The 20,075-nt window shown below is 34.5% G+C and overlaps 1 protein-coding gene and 1 long non-coding RNA gene across 3 annotated transcripts; both read right to left on the bottom strand.

Moving 5' to 3' along the window:
• Nucleotides 1-13,442: 13,442 nt before the first annotated feature.
• Nucleotides 13,443-15,896, bottom strand: LOC110823930 (glucan endo-1,3-beta-glucosidase-like). The gene is made up of 3 exons (XM_022054433.2): nucleotides 14,785-15,896; nucleotides 13,796-14,072; nucleotides 13,443-13,696 (listed from the first exon to the last, which is right to left on the bottom strand). Exons 1-3 carry the CDS (start codon nucleotides 15,814-15,816, stop codon nucleotides 13,671-13,673), a joined length of 1,335 nt encoding a protein of 444 aa, XP_021910125.1. The 5' UTR covers nucleotides 15,817-15,896; the 3' UTR covers nucleotides 13,443-13,670.
• Nucleotides 15,897-16,958: 1,062 nt separating this feature from the next.
• LOC148268694 (uncharacterized) lies at nucleotides 16,959-18,393 on the bottom strand. Of its 2 annotated transcripts, XR_015816710.1 has the most exons (4): nucleotides 18,216-18,393; nucleotides 17,737-17,960; nucleotides 17,260-17,361; nucleotides 16,959-17,123 (listed from the first exon to the last, which is right to left on the bottom strand). It is a non-coding gene; the product is annotated as an uncharacterized LOC148268694 (long non-coding RNA). The 2 variants fall into 2 exon arrangements; XR_015816709.1 differs by lacking the exon at nucleotides 18,216-18,393 and having other exon boundaries at nucleotides 17,737-18,209.
• Nucleotides 18,394-20,075: the final 1,682 nt, after the last annotated feature.

Below are 20,075 nucleotides of genomic sequence, written 5' to 3'. Positions count from 1 at the left end.
ATTACATTAAAGTCCCACGTGTCAATCTCTATTAGTTTCACACTCAATTTTTTATCTGTTATATCTATAACACAGACTCTGTATATAACCTCCCCCACTAGTGTCATACTCCCAAGAATAGACATAAACAACACAAATTCAAGTCTTTCTAGTAATACATTCAAGTTTGATATAAAAGCATGTGAAAGAAATGAATGTAAGACACTAGTATCAATCAAAATATATGCAAGATGATTACAAATAGTATACGTACCTTGTGTCACACCTGGGTTGGCTTCTACGTCTTACTGAGTGAGGTTATAAGTCATGCCCTAGATAGGAGGTTTGGTCTAGTTCTGATTTTTTGGGTACTCTCTCGCGTAATTCTGGGCACTCCCACATATACGACAAGTATTGTTGAGGTACTAGCATGGTCGGTCCACATGATCTTTGCCACAGTGTTGACAAGTCCTACTACGTCCTGTTGTTGGAACCTGAGGAGGAGCCTGAGTCATTGGCCTAGGTCTCTTGTTCTGCTGAACGGGTACAGTAGGTGCTGGTATGAAGTGGGAAATCGAGGCCTGAGGTTCTTTAATGTTGGAGGAAAAATGTAAAGGTTCCTCTCAACTAGCTGTGCTTTGGCCAAAATATTTGAGTAAGTACTAAGCTCGAACACATACAGCTGCTATCTAATCTCAGGACGGAGACACCACTCGAACTTTCTTGCCTTTATGCCTTCATCTATCATACTCTCAAGGGAATACTGGTCCAACTCTAGGAATTTTTGAGTATATTCTGATACAATTATATTACCTTGGATCAGATGTGCAAACTCTATTTTCTTTAGATGTTAGAGATGCTCTAGGAGGTACTCTACATTGAGGGCCATCAAGAATTATTCCCAAGTGAGTGGAACGAGCAGGGTGGCCTACTTGAGTTGCCACCAGCGGTCTATCTCTCCCACCTGCATGTAGTTGGCAAGTATGACTCTTTGTTCGGGAATCACCCTAAAAGTCGTGAAGACATTCTCTATCTTAGCTAACCAGTACTCAGCCTCTTCAAAGGAGGATCCCCCTACAAAAGTAAATGTGTTTAGTTTTTTATACCTCTCAATGTAGTATGGGTCCATCATGGGAGAAACTGGGTCTCCTGGAAGAGACACTGAATTGTGTTAGGAATAGATCGGATGGCCCTATAGTGGTACAAGATGATACAATAGAGGCACTAGATTGTACTGTGGTAGTGCCGGGTGATGCGGTTGGGGTACCAAACTATATTGTGGTGGTGCCAGGTGATGTGGTTAGGACACTTGACCATATTGTGGTGGTGTTGGATGGTACTGTGAAGTAGCAAGGTTGTACCGAGGTGGCTTAGGATTGGAGCGCTGCAGGGGTTGCTCAACCTGTGGTATGGGGGGAGGGTCAGGTAGCTCCCTCATTTCCTCCCGAGCCTGCTGGGCAGCGATGAGTCTCTCCAGCATTTCAAATAATTAGTCAATATCCTCTCGAAGTGAATCGTCCCAGGTTGGTCGATTTAGTAGGGGTTTTTCTCTCCCCATTTATCTGTACCTGCATTTCACAAGAAATAGTTAAGTGATAATTCATTTTTTTAGTGTTTCATAGAGTTTTTGTGTAAGGAATGATTCTGAAAAATGCGGCTCTGATACCAACTATAACGACCTGGGACCTGAAAGGAAATAAACTATAAATCGAATGCGGAAGCGAAATAATAAAGTTAGTGTTTACATTCCTTACACAATAATTTAGAATACCTAATAGGATTACATGAATGACTATTCTAAAAGAACAACAAAAAATTAAAAAAATAAATAGAAAGTATACAACTAGACATCTTATTCGCAACCCTATTGTGGATCGGGATCTAGATCTTGGTCCTCTTGATTTGAAATGATTAATGAAAGAGTGAGTTACACTACCTTAGTAAGAATATCACGCTACTCAACGATACAGAAATGAAAGTTGGTAGAAATCATAAAAATAACTAATGGAGCTTTTAATTTAAGTAAATTTATTTATCATAAATAAAATTATTTATTATATACTTACCGTAGCAAGATTTATAAAACTGACCTATAGAGTTAATAACACAAACAATATCATAATCTTATATTCAATTAAGTAAAACAATAACTTTTTCTTTTTATTTGCCTACTGGTATCAATGGGGATCCATATAAATGTCCTCATTACGCGTGAATCTTTATTCAACATTATCAACTATCCGACCGTCTCATACTCCGTCTGGTATTAGCACTAAAAATATCATCCCTCAATAACCCGTCCAGTATGAGGATAAAACAGGTCGTCCTCATACCCGTTCAGTATGAGCGCCAAAATACCAATCCTCGATACCTCGTCCGGTATGAGATAACGTTCACGGTAGAGTTTCCTATGTATCCTTATCCGCCCACAATCTTTCGGGATATCCATTAAATCTATCATTCATTCATTCACTTAATCAAGCAATTTTCCGTTTATATTTAGTTTTTAGTTTCACAATTTAACTGTAAATCACAGAAAACAAACAATGCATACATCAAGAAAACATAACTGAATCATCTTACCAACTTCAGTGTATTATTATGTATTTAAAACTGCAAAATCAATCAATCAGTTAAAACAGGATAAATAGTAATAAATAACTGGTTCCAGCTCCATTAGTAACTTGTAATTAATTATCGAGGTTTTCTAAATTTCGCAAAATGTCATATTATTTATAATTAAATTTCAATTCTATAATAAGAAATATGGTGATGGATTCTTACCCGAATCGATGTCCGAATACTAAACTTTCAGCTGCGCCTACTGACAATCCCCAGGTTCTCTGAATTTTTATTTAGAGATTAAAACACGCTTCAATTATATAGAAATACTCTAAAAATCCAAAATTGGTGTTAAAACTATTTTCTGACCAATTTTGGAATTCTGGCACGGCGGCATTGCCACTTGCAATGGAGATTTGCCTTGAATTAGCCGTTATCAGTTAGTTTTGGCCAATTTCGGCCGTTTTATACTTATTTATACAAGAAACACGTTAAGGGGACTCGATTGGCCTAAAAAAGTTGAAAAATAGAAACTTACCGACGGTGGAATTTTTCAGTGTGGCTACTCCGCTGGCTCACCTTTGGGGTTGGCTGTTTTTTTTTTGGTCAACCGGTGAAAAACAGAACGATGAATACAATGGTAAAAAAATCGAACGAAACAGGAATCAGGAAGGGCCTCATCAGAGGTAATTTTTTGATTTTTTTCACAGCGGCACCGCTGGGCTTTACCTGCGATTTTTGGCTCATTCGTTGGTCCCTTTACTCTAATTTGGTTATGGGGGTGTTCAAAATCAAATTTCGAACGAATGAATTTTTTTTTACCTTTTTTGACAGTCGGAGATGACTCCGGCACGACAGAGGGCGGCGGTCTACTCTCTTTTTTGACGACTGGTTCTTCTTCTCCAGCAGAGGGCTGGCAGTTAGGGTTAGGGTTCGGTGTTAAATGAGATATTTACATCCGTCTCTCTTTAATCTGAATCCTCCATTGCGTTTAATCTTGACCGTCCGATCGCGTTTAAAAAGAAAATAAATCTGGACCGTTCATCACGATTTGATATGGACCGTACAATCGCATTTAAAGAGGGAACGGATCCAGACCGTCTATGCGTGCGAGAACAAATCCAAACCATTCGATCGCGAGCACGCGGATTGCCAGCATGGTCTCCCGCGTGGCACCAAGTCGGCGTGTCTTGCTACACAGCGCGCTCTGGTTCGTCGGGGCTGCTGACTAGGCAGTCTTACGTGATATATTTTTTTTCAAATTACGTTTTAACATCTAGTTTTCGATTTTTCTTTTAAAAGTACCACTGAAACCAAATTCTTACCCATTTTTTTAAAAATTATTTTCAATTTCATCTTCCACCTATTTTTTCCTAATTTTACATTAAATAAAAATTTATAAAATTAAAATTTTTATTTCTACATATTAATTTAAAATTTTTAAAATTAATTCTGGATATTACATCCCTCATACATTCTCTTCTATGTATATAATAATGGGTTTAGATTTTAGGATTTCTGATCACTCTATTTTTTTTCCACACTCACGTATTGTGTATGTTAAATAATATAAAAAAATTGTGATATTTTAGTTAATTTAGTATCAGAGAGATAATTCAAAGTATACTTATATGTATAGAAAATCTTGCTACGTTTGAGTTAATTTTGTTATGTAAAAAAATGTTTCGTTTAAGAGAAAAAAATAACAATTTGTAAGAAAAATTCTTAAACTCTAAAATAACTTTATAAAATATACTATTAAAATAGTATATTAGATCATAAATTGTGAATCTAAAAAGATTTAAATTTTTCAAAAAAAAAAATTAAGTGGTGATAAATTTTTATCAATTTAAATAAAATTATCTCACTCGAGAGATGATAGCTTATTATCGTAAACAATAATATCATATGAAGTCTAACTAATATAAAATGTAAAATTTTTTGTATAACCAATAAGAGCTAAAATTTTGTACAGTAAATTTAGTATTGTTTTTTAATCAAATTTATCTTAATTAAGTTTATTCTTAATTTGATTTAAAAAAATTATTTATATTGAAATTGAAATTGAATTTTTTTTTTTTTTAGAAAAAAGAAAAAGACTTTGCAGTAGAGTTGTTTCCTTCAAAAGGCACCAAATTTGCCTTTAATCATTTTGATGGAGAAGAAATTCAGAGGGTCCTGAGGCAGACCAACTTAACAAAAAGGTAGGAGATGGGGCCCACATGGCTACACCTTTGGCCCCACTTAACAAAAAGGATCCTGCCAGGTATTATGTCCCTCCGAGCATGATTTGATCTATAAAAGTCACACCTCTCTCTCCTGTGGATGATTGAGCTCCAAAATAATTTTGATTAAATTTTTGTTCGCACTACAACAATAATTAATAAATTTAATTTTATTTGTATCAATTAATTTAGTCTAATATCACTCAAGATTGAGAACTATTTTAAAATTTTTAAACCTTAACTACAATTTCATAATATTTAATAATTTTTAAAATTTTAAATAATTCATCGTGCTATCATAATACAACTTCTACATTTTAAAATATTCAAAAAATTTGAATAAATTTCAAGATTTTTATAAAATACTTAGTATTATAAAAAAAATTCAAGAATTCATAACTAATCGTAGCATTTTTGCAACAATTCAAGAACTTAGATATAGTTTCAAAATCCCAATGCAATTTTAATATTTCAGGTAATTCAAAATCTTAGGTTTAGTCGCAAGATTTTTATAAAATTTATTTTGTTGTTGGTTTTTAAAGAATAAGAACAAATGTGTCAAATGAAAAATTATATATATATATATATATATAATTGAACTGTGGTATCATATTTTTTAAATATATATATATCAAAATTTATTTTAAATTTTTAAAAAAAATATACAAAGGATTACTCACTAATATAGTGAATTAGTAATATGAAATTAGAACCAAAAAACCAATATAGTTGAATTAAAATTGAATTGGGAGTTCAACTTCAAGTGAGTAAATCATTAGATTCCTTAGAGACCCAAGAGTTCAACAAAATGATTTGGTTAGACCTTGGACCAATTTAAATCACAAAATTGTTTGGTAAGTAGGTGGTAGATAGTCACAAGGACCGACCTTTTAACAAAGTCTCCATCTCCTTATATATAATGACTTAATACCTACTAGTACTTGCATTTCATTAATCACTTGTTACCCACTTAATTGATATAAATTAGACAAATATCTAAAAAGATTAATCTGGTTACACTTTCTATTTAAATTAAATTGAAATGTAAGTTTTAAAAATTGATGCGGGAATAAGACTTTAACTACCAAAGAAAAGAATTAGACAACTAAACGTGTTTCCAAGTGTCTCTAATTACTTTCCTTATAAATAATTAAAATTAAATGATTATTAATTATAACTAACATTAATTAGCATTAAAGTGAAAATACATCATATATATATATATATATATATATAAAGCTGCATAATTGGTAGCAATACATCAAACCACATCATCAAGGGAAATTAAATATTTATAAAATTATTTATAATTGATTTAATAAATGCATCTATCAAGTGATATGCATTTATTACGTATAGTAATTTAATAGAATTAATTATTTAAATATTAATTTCATGTTATGTTCATGCATGTTTTTTTTTATTGGATAAAAGGGAGAAAAAAACTAAAAAATACAACTAAATAGCACACATTTTAGACCAAAAAACTCTAATAAAGTCATCTCTAAGGATACTCAGAAGCTCAGTGGGTGACCGCTGCAGATAGTAGGATCTGAGAGGAAAAGTAAAGGCCAGATTGGCCAGGAAGTCCGCACAATGATTCCCATTGCAATAAACGTATTGGATCATGACGTATCAATCTTTCGCAAACCAAGACTGAATAGCCAACACCATGTGAGAATTCATATTGGTGGATATCTACTCCTTGTTAAGGGCACAATTCAGAAGCTGAACAACAAGGACATTATCTATTTTCAAGATCACATGACGCAATCCTAAATTCTAAGTCATCTCAAGACCATCCAGGGCACCCCAGAGTTCGGCCTGGAGAATGGTGCAGGTGTCGTACTCCTAATGCAGCCTTCAAGCCACTGACCGTTACTATCCTGGCCGATGACACCCGCACAAGCCATATCAGTGCTACCTCAGAGAGCGCCATCAGTGTTGATTTAATCCAATGGTAAGGAGGTGGGATCCAGTTGATAAGTTTGTCCACTCTACCAGTGCAATGGCTAGAAATGATCGTCCCAATGGTGAAAGCCTGAAAGGTGTACTCTGTCAACCTGAAAATCTCGTGTTTTAGTTCTTCCAAACTGGAAGAGTTACTCCCAAACATGAGTGCGTTCCTTTGTTTCTAAACGAGCCAACAGGTAATGACAAACACAGTCTTTCAATCTCTGAAGAACGAGCACCAGTTGAACTTATTCTGTAGGTTGGCGGCGAACCAGGCATCAAAAGGAACACTGAAGAAAGTAGGGCCAGCCAATTGAGGAATGATCTTGCGCCAAAAAATATGCGCCCAATGACAACCCCTCAATACATGGTTGAGGTTTTTCAGTACGAGTACCGTAGACCATGCAGTTATGATCATCTGCCATATGCCGGCGAACCTGCTCCTCGCTCGTGATGAGGCCCTTTCACAAGACCAGTCAAAGAAAATGACGAATACACTGGGTGCCCGACCACTTCCACACCAAGTCCCACCTATTATCTGTAAAAAAAAAAAAGAGAAATGTCAGTAAGCATATGATAAACAGATTTAACCAAAAATTTACTGTCAGATGAAAGGCCCCAATAAGGGGCATCGGCTCCCCTATCATCCCGTGGGGGACTAACAACAGCCAACTGAAGTAGAACATTGTGCAGGAGCAAGTTCTGCAGAAGATTCCAGTCCCACTAGCCGGTTGATGTCACTAGATCCTTAACACGCATGGAACCCTGTGTATCCGTGAGAGGTTAAAAGACGAGAAACTTGAGAGGGCCACAATTCATTAACCAGTTAACATCCCAGAACCTCATAGTATTCCTTATCTCCAACATGTCAGGCTAGCCCATGGGTAAACTCGTTCTAAAGATCACTCAGTTTCCTCCAAAGGTGGGAACATGTAGTCAATTTAGGGGGGCCTTATAGGGATAGTCCCACTTATATTTATAACACAAAATTTGAACTTAAAGAAGGTGCGGCTTGGTCAAGATAGAAAAGCCACTCTCATGAGGAAAACCTTGTTAAGAGCTCTAACGCTGGGGAGGCCGCCCCCACCATGAGAAATGGGGTGACACATCTCCTGCCAACTAATCAAGCTGACCCTCTTCCCCTCCCTAGAAGAGGCTCATATAAATTTCGGCACCAGATAGTCGATTTGATCACATAGTGAGTTGAGAAGGGCAGTGGTCTACATAACATAGGTAGGAATAGCTATAAACACATATTTGGTCAAAGTGAGATAATCGACCATGGAGAGGCAGTTAGCTTTCTACCCAGAGATTTTCGTTCGTAACTTCTCAAGGATATACCTATAGGTGTCCTTCGTGATTCTGCCATAGAGCATGGGCACCCTAAGATACATATCCAGATCTGCCAAGACTTGAAAACCAAAGTCATTGTTGATCCTAATAGCTTCATTAGCCACAACATTGTGAAAGAAACAAATATGAGTCTTGAGAGCACTAATCTTATGCCCGAAGCTCTCACAGAACTCAACGAGCACCATTTTGATGAGTTGAACCTGCCTAGTCGAGGTGCGACTAAAGAGAATCAAATCATTAACGAAAAAAAATGTAAAAGTTTGGGGCCCCTCTTACTCAGGAAAACCGGAAGCCATGCCTCACAATCAACCAACTGATTAATGTATTGTGAGAGGCGCTCCATGCATAAAATGAAAACGTAGGGAGACAGAGGGTCACCCTGACGAATGCCACATGAGGGTACAAATTCTTCAGTGGCCTCCCCGTTCCATAACAACTACATGGAACCTGAGAAATACACTACATAATAACTCTGACGAGTGGCTATCAGAAACCAACATCACGGAGGGTATCTTTAGTAAAATTCACACTGAGTCTATCATCGGCTTTCTCGAGGTCCACTTTGATCGCCATCTAACCGACCTTGCCAGTTTTGCACCTCATAAAGTACTGACCTCTTGGGCCACAATAATATAGTCTGAGATACTCCGGCCCTCTACAAAACTAGCATGTGTGTCAGTGATGAGACTAGGCATGATGTTCTCGAGCATATTGGCAATCAACTTGGTAATAATCTTGTAAGAGACATTATAGAGGCTTATAGGACTGAAGTTCTTGACGGAAGGGTCTAGCCATCTTGGGGATCAAAGTAATTAAAGTCCTATTAACACCCTTCTCCATATCAGCCCCCTGGAAAACCTTTGTCACCATCTCATAAATCGAGTCCCCTACAGCCTCCTACTAGTGTTAGAAAAAGATTGCATGAAGGTCGTCCAGTCTAAGGGCCTTGAGTGATTTCATGGCAAACAGGATCTGACGAACCCCATCTTTTATAACAAAGGCATTAAGCATATTCAACATGTTCGTCGTGAGGGGCAAGAATCTATCCCATATTTAGTAGGTCGGAGCCTCTAACGTGTCTCTAGAGTAAAGTTCTTTGAAAAAACTCACAATCATGTGTCTGAGATGGGCTTCATCGGATACCCAGTTCCCCTCAGCATACTAGAGCATAACAATTTTATTATGTCAACGGCGAGCCATAACATGTGCGTGGAAGTGCTTCGTGTTCTTATCACCAAATGAAATAAACTCACACTGTGATTTTTGCATCCAAAATAATTCTTCTTGCAACAACAGTTCCTCAAACTCTTTGTGCATGTCCATTTCTAAATTAATGAGATATTTATAGTGGATTTGTTCCAACGTCTTCTGGATGCCAGCGATACAGGCCAACAAATGCTTCTTCTTTTTGAAAATATGACCAAAGACGATGGTGTCCCAATCGTTGTCCTATTTAGAGAAGTGCTCAAGGGTGGCCTGGAAAGAGCTATCTTTCTACCAACTATTATAGATGAACATAAGGAAGTAGGGATGAGTAAGCCACGTTGTAAGAAACTGAAAATGTTGGGGTTTTCGGCTTTGCATGTGACTCCCCCTAATATTAATCAGGAGAGGTCGATGATCCGATTGAACTTTAGGCAGGTGTTGCACTAAAGTCTCGGGAAAGGTACTCAACCATGCCATATTGGCAAGAGCCCTGTCGAGGTATTGGAAGAGAGTGCCTTTGCGACAAGTGAAAGCAGGGCCTACATAGTCCACTTGAGAGAGGGTGTTGTGGCTAATAAACTGAAAAACATACATGTACCCTTTAAAACTTTTCCTAACCCCACCCCTCTTGTTTGAATTAACCAAAATCACATTAAAGTCACCGGCAAACAACCAAGGGCCATCAATAATTGTACTAAGCTAGTTGAGAAAGCCTTATAAGTGGCGACATTTCTGTACTTTGGGGCTCCCATAGACAGACGTGAATAAAATCTTACGACCATCTTCATTCCTGTGGATCTCGGTGTGAATGAATTGACTATTTTTAACCAAGATATTAACTTAATAGGGGTCATTTCAGAGGAGTCAAATACCACTAGAGAACCTAAGAGGTTCCACCTGGTGAGAGCAGTTAAAGCCCAGGCTACGAATAATCTTGTCAGCTTTATTCCCGGCAATATGTGGCTCCATAAGGACTGTAATTTTCAGGCATGTATTGACGGGTAAAAGCCCGAAAAATCCAGCTGAAATCGGGGCTCGCCGCATCTATGTGAGGATTTTGTGTTCCATGGATAAAAGTAGGAGGGAGATAAGGTAGCTAAGGGAGAACATCAAAGGAATCGAGAACGAGGCAAAATTCTGCGTGACCATATCAGATCACAATGCTTATAGGCTCGCCGAGCGAGCTGGTGCTAACCTTCATCTCAAACCCCTCCTGTGTCCCACCTAGAAGAGATGCAATTGCGAGTTTTGATGCCTCTGTAACCTCATCGTAATATTTCTTCAGTTTCAGATTGCAACAAGAGACCTTGTTAACCCTGATGCCAGACAGACGCTTGTCTACTGGTCGAGAAACTTTCTGAAGGGTGTTGCTCGAGAGCTTAGTGCCAGAACTAGAAGTGGTAGCCAATGTGACATTATTGTCTTGCCCGACCTAGTTCTCTTTAATTCGAATCGTAAAATACTTTTGTTTGTCGAGGATGGAGCTGATGTGTTGGATCGTCATGTGCGGGCTAGGGTTAAAAGATAAGCATATTAATCTCCTTAACTTGGCCTGCGTGGTCAAGATAATTTAGGCTGCCACTTGTTGAGAAGAGGTTTGAATCAAGCCCGAGTTTGCCACTAGCCCACTATTTTTGTCCAGGTTAGCAGTTAAGGGGCTATGCTTCGTTGGGCCTATTTGGGATTTGCTTGGCCCATCACCGAGAGGTGCATCTCCTTTTTTCTCCTGCCTATATTTAAGGCTTTTCTCCTTCTCTCCTCCTATCACACCCATTTCCAATTCTTGAAAATCTTCCCCCACTGAATTTGCTTGCAGGCTGTTAGAGTCGAGATTGACGTCGCCCATTTCGACAATCAGATCAAATCTCGATCTAGAGCCATTTCTTCCATGATTCACTGAAGTCTCCTTGTTCTTGGGTAAGTTTCATTTTCTGGTATCTTTCCTTCCCCGGCAGGTCACCTGCATTCAAGGGTCGAACTTTTCTTCCGGCGCCACCGTGTTGCAGTAGGTCCGCTGGTTGTTTCCTTCTTCCGTTACCATTCCACTAGGGCGTCCTTGGCCATCCTAGGGTAGTGTTCTCGAAGATGACCATAACACCCACATTCAAAGTAGATGACAGGTTATACTTAACCCCTTGCAAGTGTCATTCAATCATAATTTTGAATATCAGTGGTTTCGTGAGGTCCACCAAAATGCAAGCCTGGCAAACTTCCCTCTCTCAGTAGTTTTTATGTTGTAATCGATCTGCACAACTGTCCCGGTTACCTTAGCAATTGCTCGCAAAATGCTTTTGTGGTAATATTGGATTGACAATCCAAAAAACCAAACCTAGGCAACCACCGATGCCACACGATCCTCGCTCACCGAGAATGACGATGTCTATAGCTGCACAGTCAGATAGTGTCCATAGATGACCCAAGGACCACCAGTTAGAGTGTATGTGAAGTCATCTGCATCACTGAACTTGACTAGGTAGCAGCCATTTTCCAGGTCCACCAGTTGGAAGGTCCTTGTCGGTCACCAGAGACTTTGAAGTCGGCCAAGTAGGGGCCTATATCCAATTATTGTGCCCAATAATATGATGATCGTAGAATTCTTCATGGAGTGAGATAGGTAGTTATGAACTCTGTCTAAGAACGAGATAGTGGGATAGTCTCCACTCGACACGACCACCGCATCTTCCTCATGAATTTCAAAGTCTTCTCTTTTTTGTTCCTGGGCTTTGGTGTTGGTGAGCTTATCCCTGAATAATACCCTGTCTCATCCCCAAGCTTGGAATTGCCCTACTCTGTTTGGAGTGATGTCCACTTGATAACCCTTGTCTGATGCTGTCAAGTCCATCTCGCTTCCCTCGTCCATGTTCACATCTGCCATCTATTCCCCCCTCTTCTCTCCTTCCAAAGGTGGTTCAACTGATTCCTTTCTTATCCTAGCCTTTTTGGTGACCGATTGTCATCGAGGCATGGCAGAACCTCACCCTTTTCATTAAAAGGAATATCATCAAGAGAAACCATGTTTTTAAGTGGTTCTTATGTCCATGCATGCTTTTAATAGATAACTTAAAGTATTTGTACATGCATGTATATAAATAAATCCTCATAAATAAGAGATGGCTTCTCAATACATATTTCATTTCACATATATAAACTTAAAACAAACATCAACTGGGTAGGAAACTAATTATATATATATATATATATATAATCTTTTGTAGATTTGATTTACATTTCTGTTCATATCGAAATTGGATTTGATTTTCTCTCTCTAAGATCTCTTAATTAATACTCATTTAATATTATTAAACAAAATTAAAAGAAAAGTACGGCGACATCAAGAATTTCAAATGCATAATTTAAAAGGTGGTCACCATAACCAACATTAATTAAAGAGAAAAAAGAATTGAGATCAGTTAATTAGATTTGTAAAATTAATTAATTAATTAAGATATTAATTATTAATTGTAATTAATAGATGAGGAGGAGGACAAAACAGATCGAGTGTTGCTGTCCAAGGAAGTTAAGGTCTTCATGATTAAGATAATCATCTTCGTACAAGCTTTCCTTCCTTAATAAATTTGTGTGTATGTACATATGCGTATATATATAAACATATAGTCACTTAGAATTGATTATATATAAAAATTAAATAAAAACATATAGAAATAAATATTATATATATATATATTCCACGTTGCTAATGAATAAATTAGTATAGTATATATATATATATATATATATATATGGAATCAGATGCAACTGTAACCTTCTCTTTAGCACTTTTAAAATATTCTCATATAAATGTAATGGGAATCTTTGAAGATTTGAATCCAAATATATATGAAAAGATATTCAATTTATTGAATACAAATGCAACAAAAATATTGTCATTATTTTCTAATTATTTCATATTTCAAATAATTACACACGTTCAAAATATATTAAATTTTAGTGTTGAAATTTTAATTTTATAAAATAAAAATAAAAATATATTAATCCTGTAATAGATTTGTGAACAAAAATATCAAATTATAACTAAGTATATTACATAACTAAAATGTAAAAATGAAATGAAAATATAATAAATTTGAATAAAATCATAATGTTAATATGATATAATGCAAAATTTTTAACTACGAACATCCAAAAAAAAAAAAAGAGATCATATTAACAATAATAAATTAAATTGAAACAAATAATGCCATTGGTGATCATCTCTGAAACTCTGAAAATAAATTAAACACAAAATTATCTGCAGGTAGCAGACACAATTCATGAGTTAAAGAATTTCCTTTAAAAAAAAACAAAAGGCATTTGCCACATCAAGATCTTGAATCAGAGTCTGCAAGCTCTACAAAGTGCTGTTCTTCTCTTATACTTAGACATTCAGGTCCATCATATGTATCTACATGATCCAGAGCCTGCAAAACAAGCAAACACACACATTTAAAATAATCACATACATAAAAGTTATTTATATTATAATATTCAAAAAAAAAAAAAAGGAGAGAAAAGCTTACTGGGGTCAGCCGCGGTTAATAGACCTGTGCCGGAGAAATCGCAGGTATGGGCGGCGTGGCCTCGGAGTTGGTAGAAGGAGTTCATGGCATAGGCTGCGTGTGCGGCCAAGGTGTTGGGGTTGAAGCAGATACCGCCGGGTTGAATAGGGCGGCAGTCAATTCCTTGGCTGCACACGTAGTCTATGTTGGCTTGCAGCTGTGCATTGTTGGCTTGAGGTTTTGGCACGCACCATTTCTTCCCTGGCAATGGTCTTGGCCTTACATGTCCTCCACCACCCTGCAATTTCCCATTTTCCTTAATCTCCAATCTTCTTTCATTTGTAATTAAAAAATAATTCTCAATTATTTTAAATAATAAAATGTCCTGTTGTCAGAATCACTAATTATAAAATTTAACTTAATTATTATAATTTTATAAATTAAATATAAATTAACTGAATTAAATATTATAAATTTAATCTGAACTAACTCAATCTTGTTAATTAATTAAACAGATTGGATTTGGCCTAGCTCGGTTAGGCGGGAGAAGTCGAGCTAACCCATTTTATTAGGCTCATCCAGACTTTGTTAAATTTTAAAAATAAGAGGTTAGCAATTGAAAAAAAAAAAAAAAAAAAAACACTCGGAGATTAATCGAAATAGTCATAATAAAAATTGATTTAATTAAAATATTAATAAAAAATTTCTAAAACCATAAAACAAAAAAAGTGACATATATGCTTGCTCAGCCGTGTTCATTTAGTACGGGCTGCTGAGCTAGGGTCCAAGAACTGTTTAAGGACCTAATCCAACTCATTCATAACAGAAAACGGGTCGACCCGACCCGACCTGCAAATCTTAATATTTATACTGATTAGTGCCGAATAACTTTTTTAATTCAAACAGATTTGAAAGTGTCGATTCGAGAATCAAAACTTTCATAATTTAAAACAGAAAAGAAAAGAATAAAATAAAGAAAGGTAAAGAGCAAGAAAGAGAACAAATCATACCCCGTTTCGCATGATTCCGACATCATAGACCGGACTGAAATCTGGTCTAAACAATCCCCAGTTCCTTTCTGCAGTTGGACCTGGCTTCAACTCTTCATTAAACAAAGCAAAAATGTAAGTCTCGAATCGTTTTCTAGGCAACAATGGCGTCCCTTGTCTTGTCGCTCTCCATATCACATTTTTGTTAAACCCAGCTGCAATTTCCGGGCTGCAAAACCACTGGTCGCACGCCGATGGCCAACCCGTTTCTCCGATTACCAGCCCCACGTCGCCATAACCCAAAGCTTTCATGGCCGAGTATGTCCCATCAATTAAAGCATCGTAACTGTTCTTGTATACGTGGCCTGTGAATCTGTCGCGGATCCCTCGGTTCGGCCTGAAAATCGCGTAGTTTACATTGTTCGGATCAAACCCAAAATACGGATACGGGTTCACCATTAGCGGCGATCTCGTCTGCCGTAAAAACTGGAGCATTGGCGCTAAAACCCCCACGTCCCAACCCGGTCTGAACCGGACTGAGCTCGGTGAAGCGGTGAGGTCGAATGCGATTATGTTAAGTGCATGTGCGCTTGTGACCTGAATGTCTCGTATTCCAGAGCGCATCAGGGCTCGGTGGAGACTTCTCATGGCGGGGACAAGATTGGAAATTAAATTATTGTCGAGGGTGAGCAGGACTTCATTTCCGACTGAGATGCGGTTGATTCTGGTTTGTGGATGGAAAGGAGCGATGTTGGCTGCGACCCACCTGCGAGCTTCGCGAACATTTACAAGCGCCGGAATCAGATTGTTGGGGACGGTGACCGTGACCGTGATTCCGGTGTTGGCAAAAGCTCTGAGTATGTCTGAATTGACGTCGAAAATCTTGATGCTGTCAATTATGGTTTGGGTTTTGAGAAAATTGGCTACTTGGGTTGGGGAAGGGAGGTTTCCGAAGGTGCCGTAGTTTACTCCAATAGCGGAAATGGTGGCGGAGAGGTGGAGGAAGACGGTGGCGAAGAGGATGAGGATGGTGCAAATCCTCGTCGCGGCCATTGGGGAATCTGTGGATGAGGCCGGCGGGGTGGAAAAGTGAAGTTTGTTGGGGAATTATATATATGTATATAAGTTATATCTATGGCGGATAATATGTGACTAAAAAAGGTGAAGTTTAATAACGAAAGCTGTCGTAAAGATTGACTGACTGTTCTTGCTTTTCTCCATAGATTTAGCTTTCATCGACAGCTAGATTCTAAAATTGCGTACAATTTTAGTTTTACTTTTCTTTGACTGTTCGACTTTTCATAATTTCACATTAAACACATTCGTAGCTTTTTTTGACAGGAAATAAATACACGCCAATAGATTTATTCTTCAACCTCATCATCCATATGCGATTGTGTCAGGTATAATATCCGAATGATAAATAGATAAAATATTTTATTTTTCACAAAATATTTATATTATTAAATTAATCTCTGTCAATATAATTTTATATCAATTACAGATAAAATATTAATATTAATAAAATATTTATTTAAAATCAACGTACAAGTTAAAAATAAGATTCATATATCATAATTAAATCATAAATATTTGATTTTATTTAATACAATTATAAGCTTATTTCTACATGATTTATTTTAAAAACAATATTTCAAATGATTTAATATAAACTGTACATTTTATATAGTATTGTTATTACCTATCTGTATATAAATAGTTGTATACAACTGTAAAACCAAATTAAGATACAGAAGTTAATTGCTACTTACTACGTATTTATTTAAATTTTTGTTTTACTTTTTATTAAAATTAAAAAATAAATCTGAAAAAATAGTGAAATTATGTACATTGGTTAATTTCCAATTTTATAACTATGTCCATTTTTTTATTACCAATAACTTTCTTTTATTCTTAATTTTTCTTTTCTAAACTTGAGACTCATTGCTACTAGTTTGGCTCAAAGTTCATAAGGTTCTTTTTATAATTCTATAACTTTCTTTTCATTCAATTTTTTTTTAAAAAAATAACTTTCTTTTCTCAATTTTATAAAACGTACTTATATATATATATATATATATATAGTTGAGAGATATTCAACCACTCTTAAATTATCTTATATATAATGTTCAAATAATATTTCATTTTTTATTACTGATATTTATATAAAGTTACAAAGAAAATTCAATCTCAAGTTCTCACCTAATATATTAATAATTGAAATACTAACTATAACATGTGTATATTCAGATCTATTTTTTTCTCAAGTTTGTTATCTCACAAAAAAATGTATACAAATTGTTCCCTCCTAAAAGTCAAGTTATTAGAAGCATGTTGAGCGACTTGTCGATTCATTGTTCCTGTCATAAAAAAAAGCAAATTGAATTAATTAATTATGATAAATATAAATGTGCATATACATATATATATATATATATATATATACATGCCGGTAATATAACACTTATATTTTAAACTTTAAAGATATATACATACCTCCTCATCCCAATTATCAATGAGAATTATTAATAGTTGATCTCAAGCATATATTATGTCGTATCTACTGTTGTACATATTTGCATTTGGATCGTAATAATACTGCATTAATTAACATAAGAGAACTTAATTTATAAGATATTTAAGAGTATTGTAAAATTAATAAAGTTTTTCTAACTTTCAAAAAATATATATAATAACAATTAGTAAAAAAAACTTAGATGGTATAGATGCGTTAATTATCATAATATTAAATTATCGAACAACAACAGATATCTCTTTATTTAATAATTAGTTTAATTATTTAACTTGAAAGAAGTAGGTTAATAATTAAGTAACCACATTTTAAGAAGATATATATAAATATATACACATATATTCATAGAGAAAATAAATAAATAAATATTTAATTAGTGAATAAAGGATAATAAAATAAAATAAAAAATAGCACGTATAATTAAAGTTATATGTGTTTACCCTGTAGATCCGTCCAATGACCATCCTCCTCTCTTCAACTAACCAACATGGGAGTAGCCAACTATATCTTTGGTTCGTCGTGTGAAAAAATATGCTGGTAGCCCTTCTATGTTGGTGAGTCGAGCGTTTTTGCTCGATTTTGGCCAATGTTTCCGGTGATGGCAGAAAGCTTGGGTGAAGAACCAGCCTTCCATTATTTGCTTGGGTTTCATTCGCTGTTGCAGCTGCATTAGTATCCATTATTGGGGATGAGAAAGTTGGCATTGGAGGAATAACAATGCATTATTTGGAGAAGGAATACAAGCAGTTGTTTTCAATGTGTAAATGAAATAGTGGGTGACTTAGCTTTTTATATGACAAATTAGGGGTAACTTGGCAAAATCAAATTAATACATATATGTAAATGTAATTTGTCTATAGATCTTGATAACTTTGAAGTTTGCAAATGCCATAACCTTTCTTTATTTTCTATTTCTCACCTCAACTCTCGAGATCATCTTCAGTTTTGGCTCTATTTACATTATAATTGAAATATACGCTCAATAACAAAGCATCTATTCATCAAAAATCTTTTAATTTTCTCCTATTTCATTTCTATTCTTTAACTGTAAGAATATTTTTTTCAAGTTATTTTTGTGTATACAAAATAAGTTTAAAAAATTTAATGTTTACTCTTTTAATAGAGCGATTATAGTTAATTGAATTACTATTTAATTAATGATTCTTTTTGTAGATTTAGAATTAATTATTTTAAAATTTTTCTATCTTAATATCCTCATTTTTTAATTATTTCGAAAAGTTAACCTAAAAATTTTGAGATTAAGAATTAATTATGCTGAGGAATATAAAATAGTTTCTAGAAATAAGTTAGTTGACTTCTTTGTAATATTGATAAACTTAAGGGTTTATATATTTATATAAATGAGCTGTGATGGAAAATATTTTTAGTAGTATATTATTCAATGTTGAGTTACTAACTATTTTAATACAAATATTGTGTTATATGTAAATATTACCAATAAAAAAAATTTAGATTTATGAAAAATTTTTTTGACAGTGAATTTGATATTATTAAATACCTAACTACTAACTATTTTAATATAAATATTGTGTTATATATAAATATTACCTGTAAAAAAAGTTTAGATTTAGTAAAAGTCATTTTGACAGTAAATTTGATACTATTAAATAGCAAGCTACTGACTATTTTAATACAAATGCTGTGCTATATATGAATATTATCTGCCAAAAAAGTTTAAATTTAAGATTATATATATAGATATATTATATTGAGATAGAATTTAGCTTCTAGAAAATTTCATAATTAGGATAAAACATGTGTAGATATATATAATTGAGGATAAAATTTGAAATATAACTATCACTTTGTCATTTAAATGTCAAATAATTTGTATAAAAATTTACTAAAAAACTGATTTAATATTATAAATAGGCAGTATGTAGTAAATAAAATACTTATCTTTTCTAATTAAAATAAGTTGTCTAATTAGTTTGATTTTTTTTTTTTTTGCAAAATAACCTTATAAATTTTAGTACAACTATCTTTTTTTGTGACATCATATATATTGATATTGGACAAAAAACAAGACAAGTTTGTAAAATAAATTATTTTTATCTATAATCTCTATTTTCTAGTGAGTCTTAAAAATTTTTACTATATTAAATTTATGACATAATATATATATATATATATATATATATTTTATTCGAGGTTTTCTATTTTTCTATTAACTAAAGAGTTTTTGTCATTAAATTTTATTTCATTAAATTTAAATTTTACTTCAGTATTTTATAATTTAACCTCCTCTAAATATTATTGACAAAATATGCATCACTATTTCCGTATATATTTACACAATAAACACAAATAGAATTAAAATGCAGAAAAAAATGAATTGAGAAAATATCTTATATACCATGACATAACAATGCGTAAAACCTTACCAAGTGAAACAAGTGCAACATGGTCTTGGACCCTGCAAGATTTTTCTGGCATAGATCTTCTCGAAGGTTTTCTCTTTTAAACCTCATAACTCAAGATTTGGCGTTTGGAATTATTAACATCAAATATCTAAATTTTGTGTTTGTACATGAAAGTACAGAAGAATGAAAAAGAATAAGTTTTTTCTATTGTTAATCGCGTTTGTAGCATAACATTTATATTATGATTTAAAAAATCTTTAACTTAAATGAAGGATCTATCACTATCTAGAATTTGATTTTTCAAATGAAATCTTATAATTTAAATAAAGAATCTGTAATAATTTGAAACACGATTTTATAATACTTATTGAATATCTCTCTTAATTATAAAAAAT

The sequence above is a fragment of the Carica papaya genome, chromosome 2 (genome assembly GCF_054855325.1).
Source record: "Carica papaya isolate Zhongbai chromosome 2, ASM5485532v1, whole genome shotgun sequence".
In the NCBI taxonomy this organism is placed as follows: Eukaryota; Viridiplantae; Streptophyta; class Magnoliopsida; order Brassicales; family Caricaceae; genus Carica; species Carica papaya.
The sequence above is the reverse complement of the archived record's forward strand: the minus strand, read 5'-3'. Positions and strand labels throughout refer to the sequence as shown.